This window comes from Toxotes jaculatrix, chromosome 19, assembly GCF_017976425.1.
Source record: "Toxotes jaculatrix isolate fToxJac2 chromosome 19, fToxJac2.pri, whole genome shotgun sequence".
Lineage (NCBI taxonomy): Eukaryota > Metazoa > Chordata > Actinopteri > Toxotidae > Toxotes > Toxotes jaculatrix.
The window spans coordinates 13,533,051-13,539,002 of NC_054412.1; the positions used below are offsets into that span (position 1 = coordinate 13,533,051).

Here is a 5,952-nt window from a genome sequence, read left to right on the forward strand (position 1 = left end):
TCCTCCGGTGAGCAGAGGAGATTTTGGGAGTGATAAGCAGCACCTCCCATCAGGAAATTGTCAATCGTCGATTCGCTTTTTTTGTCTCTCCGTCGAGAAACACCTCCCTCCTCTCCATTCGCCCCCCCAATCCTCGTCCCTCCTCCTCCTCCTCCTCCACAAGCAGACTACAGCCAGGGTCAATTTCAATGTGAAGTGTTAACAAAAGCCAATGTGTCAGGGGCCACAAGAATCACAGAGGCAACCCTGTAGTTTAACAGGTATCGGTGCATTTAGGTTTTTTTTTTTGTTTTTTTTTTTTGCTTTTCTTTGTGAAAGCAAACTCCAGATGTCAACAGTTCACTTTCAAGGTTATTTGTCAAGTGGCTCTTGGCGTGAAAGGCGAACTGGTGGTTATTTCTGCCTCATTAATGATCTCTCTGTATTATTATGTGGTTGCACAGAGCCATTTTGTAGAAAGTTTGCTTTTATTGATTGTGAAACTTGCTTAAATTCGCCCTCAGTGCAAACACAGCAAAAAGAAACAGCCATGAACTTGCTCTTTCCTTTATAATTACTGCTACTAGTATTGGACAGTAAGAAGCCGAGTATGTGGATTAGAGTGGATATGTGCAGACAGGGTGTGGACATGAGCTTTATGAGAGGAGAGGAAGGCTCCTGAGCTCCAGGTCTGTTTGTTTCTTCACTGTATCACTTTTAACACCTCTCCTCTCCAGCCTTTTGCAGGATTTCAGTAATCAAAGCCTTTTGTTCCACACACGCACAACAATCCCATCGACTGTCCCCCAACCCCCACGACCCTCACTGTAGATCCCAACCCAGCTTCTTACCCCTACACACACACACACACTTAGGTTCACACACCAGGGGACAACAGCATTTGGCCCCCACTGCTCTGTCCACTCCAAGCACTTGGCAGACAAGCTGGTGCCTGAGTTCACTGGGGTTCAAGGCTTTGACCTAAAGCTTATCAGCTATTTGGACAATGAGTGTGTGGTTGCCTGTGTGTGTGTGTGTGTGTGTGTGTGTGTGTGTGTGTGTGTGTGTGTGTGTGTGTGTGTGTGTGTGTGTGTGTGGAGGGGGGAGGGGGGTGTTTCTAAAAGAAGAGACACAATTTCACTCCTTTGGTTTCTGACGATACAAGCTGAGAGCTGAGATGGTGCATAGACACCCACTTGTTAAAAGGTATGGTAAAATGTGTGTGAATATGTTCATTCTCCTTCTTTTTCAGTGAGAGTGCTGAAAGTTTTGAAATACGGGCCGTAAGTTCAAGACAAACACTGTTACCTTAAACTTCCTGGAGATGTTTAAATCATGATGACATATTTACAAGGAAAGGTCAAAAAAAAGTTTCTGAAAGTTGCATCAGTGGAGTGGAGTGTAAGAGAGCGGTCAGGCTGACCTCTCTGAGCTACTTCTTGGTCATTTCTTCTCATTGCAGATCAACAGAAAAAAAAGTTAGTTAAAGTTAGAAAAAGAGACATTGTGCAGCAGAGCCTTGAATGCCATTTATTATAAACCCAGAGATGATAGAATATTATGTCATTACACTGCCCTAGTAGAAGCACCTCGCTGCTGAAATATACTCTCAGGATTGTACAATATTAGCCCCCAATCTTCAGCTTTGACTGTGAGTTCAGGGACATTTTCTGTGCTTTGATATCCTTGGTAGCATTTTAAATCTTACTCGTGGCTTTACTTCTTTTACATTGACCTTCATCTTCTATTCACTTTAGTGCGAATTGCAGGCGGGAAAAAAAGATGCTCTATCTACTTTCATCCTTTGCATCCTGTTTTCTAAAAGAAAACTCAAGAAAGTGAGCATATTCAGAATCTGATTAACATATCTGCTTCCATTTCATGTGAAATGTAACGAGGACATCGAACTTATCCAGGTACGGCTTCTCCTCTTTATTCATCTCCCCCTTTCTTGTCAATGTGCCTTCTCTTCAATCTCTTCAACCCCCTCAAACTCTTGGCTGTAGCCAGTCACACACCTTAGGTGTGTAGATTAGCTGTGCTGCACTGCACTGTGAACACAGTAGTGGGCTGGCTGCGAGTATTTAAAATGCAAATAGGGCAACACTGGGACCGGCTCCGGCAGTCTCTCACCTGCTGTGGCTGTGTGTACTGTATGTGTGTGTGTGTGTGTGTGTACTGGCAGGGGAAAGTAGAATGAGCTGAAGACTGAAGCCAGCAGTGTACTCTAAACAATATTGAATTTAGCGCATTTGTACAGGGAAAATGGCGGGTTTGTGCTTAAAATGAAGTGCTTTGTTTGGCAGCACAGCTTGGCCACCTGAAATTTCTGAACTGAATGTACAGTACTCCATCACCTGCAAAACATGATGTCACTAAACAATACCACTAAAATATTGTTCTTTGGCAACATGGTTTTGGTTTTACAGCCACATTGCCTGCCTCCACATCTTGCAACTTCCTCCACCTGGTTTAATGTCAGTTTATAAAACTATCTCAAGTATAATGTGCTTGCATTCCTGTATTAAGCAAAAATGATTGCAAAGGAACACACATTTTAAATGCAACTGGACTCAAAATGCACACAAGTTAGTTCACTGGTCTCTCTTTAAGTTCTTGTTTTACAAGAGTCGCAAGAATCAATGACAGATTTTTATTTATTTATTTATTTATTTATTTATTTATTTATTTATTTATTTATTTATTAATTATGGACTTGAACACAGGTACAACTTTTTTGACAACAGTCATAAACACAATGGCAATAAATGGCAATCTCCTTAAAAACATTGCTTGCATTTTCAAATGTGTACAATATGTAATTTTTCCAACCATTCTACTACTCTCACTTCTAAAAAGAAAAGGAAAATTAATTGACTGTGGAAAGCCTATTCAAAAACCTGTAAAATGTTTTTGTAGCTAAAATACTATATGACCAAGGTAAAGCGCAGAAGACTTGTCAGGTCCTGATTAGTGTATGAGGAGAGTTTCACAGTATTGGAATGCATGGCAGGAGCAGAGCTGGAGCTCATAATAAACAAAGGAAAAGCAGACTGCAATTTATATTTTTAGAAAGCAGACTATCTGTATCTCACACAGGCGTATTCAGTGGACTCACACTCATGGACCACCACTCGGTCAGAGTCAACGGGGAGAATAATGTCGGCATATATGACATCATCTGTCTTCATGCCCTAGAGACACACACACACACACACACACACACATATACACACACACACAGTACATTCTCATTAACTTTCAAAGCAGTTAAAAGCAGAGAAGATGCTGCTCCATATGTTCTTGAAAGAGAATTGACTTACATTGTTGTTAGTGGACTGGACTGAACAGGACTCATCGAACAGCTGGGTGTCTAAAATAAGAATACAAATGCACAAAGTCGTGTTTTAATGCAAATGGTGTTTACATAATCTCTTTATATAATGAAATGTTCAGTGCTCCAGTATGATCAGATTAATACAGTAAAGTATTTGATAGCACACAGGTTACATAAGAAAGCCTATGACACACTGAACCTCTACATTTGCAATATATTTACCATAATGTAGAGCAAAAACGGAACTTGATGGATTAGCACATCACACGTAAGTGATTGCCTCAAAAACCACAAAGTACAGTTGTGCAAGGTGACATGTGAGAACACATGTTCAGAAGTGACTGCGTACATGGGTGGGCTAGTCTGCGCTGTGGTGTATGTGACAGTTTTCCACTGCTGCAATTTCAGCAGTCGCCTCCTATGGCTTCAGGAAGTTTAGGAGAACTTACTTCTTCTTCTTCTTCTGTTCACAACAAACCCTGCAACTGCCGCTATCAAAACCATGCAGCCCACCACCCCCACAGCTGCACCGATCATGTCCCGGTTACCACCTGTAAAAAGCAAAAGACATGTCATTTAACATGCTGAAATAATGTTTTGTATGGCAGAAAGAAAGACATCCAAATCCATTTCTAGCTTTGAAGGAATAATCTGTTATTTAGATGTGAAGACTGATGCCACAAACTATTCTTTTAACAATACAGTGCCCATTCAGTATTGTGATACTGTGATTTCCATAATAATCCAAATAAGAATAAAACCTGAATGTAATGTAGGTTTTTTGAAACATTTTAATAATAAAAAAGCAGGACGACTGTCTTGCTAGTTATCATGTTTATCTTTAAAAAAAAATGTATATGCGTAATGACACCAGCTACTCATACTGTACCTTGATATTCAGGTTCCAGTTCTATGAAGATTCCTCTTCCCTTCCCATTAAGAGCTACGAAGAAAACAGCATCCTTTTTTAAACGAATTCTCCTGCATTTAACAAATAGTATTCTACTGGTGAGGATCAGTCATAAACAGACCTGGGGCTCTGACTTGTAACTCCGTGGATGTCTGGACTTGTTCATCCACAGTCGCCTGGCACCTATATGTCTTGTTTGCAGGACTTTGAAGGCTGACAGTCAGAGTTATATCACAGGGGGAACGCTGATTTATGTGATGCTGGGAGTCTTCTTGTATCTCAGAGCCGGCTTCATCTACCCACTTCAGGCTGAGCGATTGTTGAAACGAGGTATAGCAGTGTCCGTACTCCACATAGGTTAGGAAAGCACACTGCAGTGACACTGTTCTGGCAGGCATGAAGTTTAACACTGGGGCAGCTGAGTGGGCTGAAAGAAAGAAAAAAAATGTGTTTATGGGACATGATTTCTCTTTTTCCCCCCTCCTAACAGCTTTCTTATTATCAGGTGGAATGCATTCTGTCTCAACCCACACAACTATGAGACTTTAATCACTCACTCACTTTTGTAAGTAGAGAAGACATTTGGCCTTTGTTGGCAGCGATGGTGTCCAACATCCTCCGCTGTGAGATCTTTGATTAGCAGAGTGCATTTCTTTTCCTCTGATTCAGCTGTCTGGATCTCTCCATTACTGACTATGGCAATGTATTCACTTGTTTTTTTGTTTTGTTTTCTTGTTCTGATCTGCCATATATGAAAACAGACTAAATCTTCATCACATGGATATGTAATATCATAACCCCGTCCTGTAAATATCAGATCACCTTGTCCGTTTACACCTGTAAATAGAAAATAAAGGGTCAGATTATCCTACTGGATGTTTAAGAAGAGAAACTAAAATCACAAGCTGATACTGTGTTAATGTTTCTCTTACCTGTTCTGATAAGAGAGAGCAGCAGCAGCAGCAGCCTCATTACGACGAGGACGGTTCCAGACATCCTGTATGTGCACATCTGTTTGCTATGTAAAGGTACACTTGAACTTCACCGGCGCTACTCTTCACATTAGTCAACTGTAATGTCACTTCCTGAGTTTGCCAACATCCTCAACCTGCTGATTTGGAAAACCTCGCCATGAATTGTGTGTCATAGAGTACAAGTTTTCATACAGATGTCTGGCAGAAAAGTTTCATATAAACAACACCGCAGGTCAAACTGGGAATGCTACCTTTACCTTTGCCCTGTTTGACGTCAGAAACAACATTTTTCCATGTAAAACCTCTAATATGGCAAAAAGAACAGAAAAACAGAGTCATTTTAGATCATTTAAATATATCTAAACAAATAAAAGCATGGAGCAGTTAAAGGTGAAAATGTAGAAACAGCATCAAAGTTCATTTTCATTTTTCTCTTTGTAAATCAGCATGTTACAACAGGGCTTAATTAGGCTAAGACGTCTAATAAAATCACAACACTGCATCAATAAAAAAGCCATTCAGATGTTTTAAATATTCAGTTCAGTATTGCTGTCTGTTTGACAGAGTGAGGTGTGCTTGGCATTGTGGATTTAATAAATGATGTCTAACTGAAAAAAAAATAACATAAATAAATAAAAACTTATTTGACCTTCACTAGTTCAGACTTATACTCTGTCTCTTGTTTGAAGTTGCCAGCCTACAGTTTTCATAAGATGTGTGAGGAGGTTTAAAGATGAGGACAGACTCTTTCT

The 5,952-nt window shown here is 40.2% G+C and overlaps 1 protein-coding gene across 1 annotated transcript; it reads right to left on the reverse strand.

Annotated features, from left to right (window-relative positions):
• Window positions 1-2,708: 2,708 nt before the first annotated feature.
• LOC121199814 lies at window positions 2,709-5,223 on the reverse strand. Its single transcript, XM_041064761.1, has 7 exons — window positions 5,159-5,223; window positions 4,788-5,063; window positions 4,348-4,653; window positions 4,206-4,259; window positions 3,766-3,867; window positions 3,303-3,352; window positions 2,709-3,173 (listed from the first exon to the last, which is right to left on the reverse strand). The coding sequence occupies exons 1-7, from the start codon at window positions 5,220-5,222 to the stop codon at window positions 3,060-3,062; spliced, it is 966 nt and encodes a 321-aa protein (XP_040920695.1). The 5' UTR covers window position 5,223; the 3' UTR covers window positions 2,709-3,059.
• Window positions 5,224-5,952: the final 729 nt, after the last annotated feature.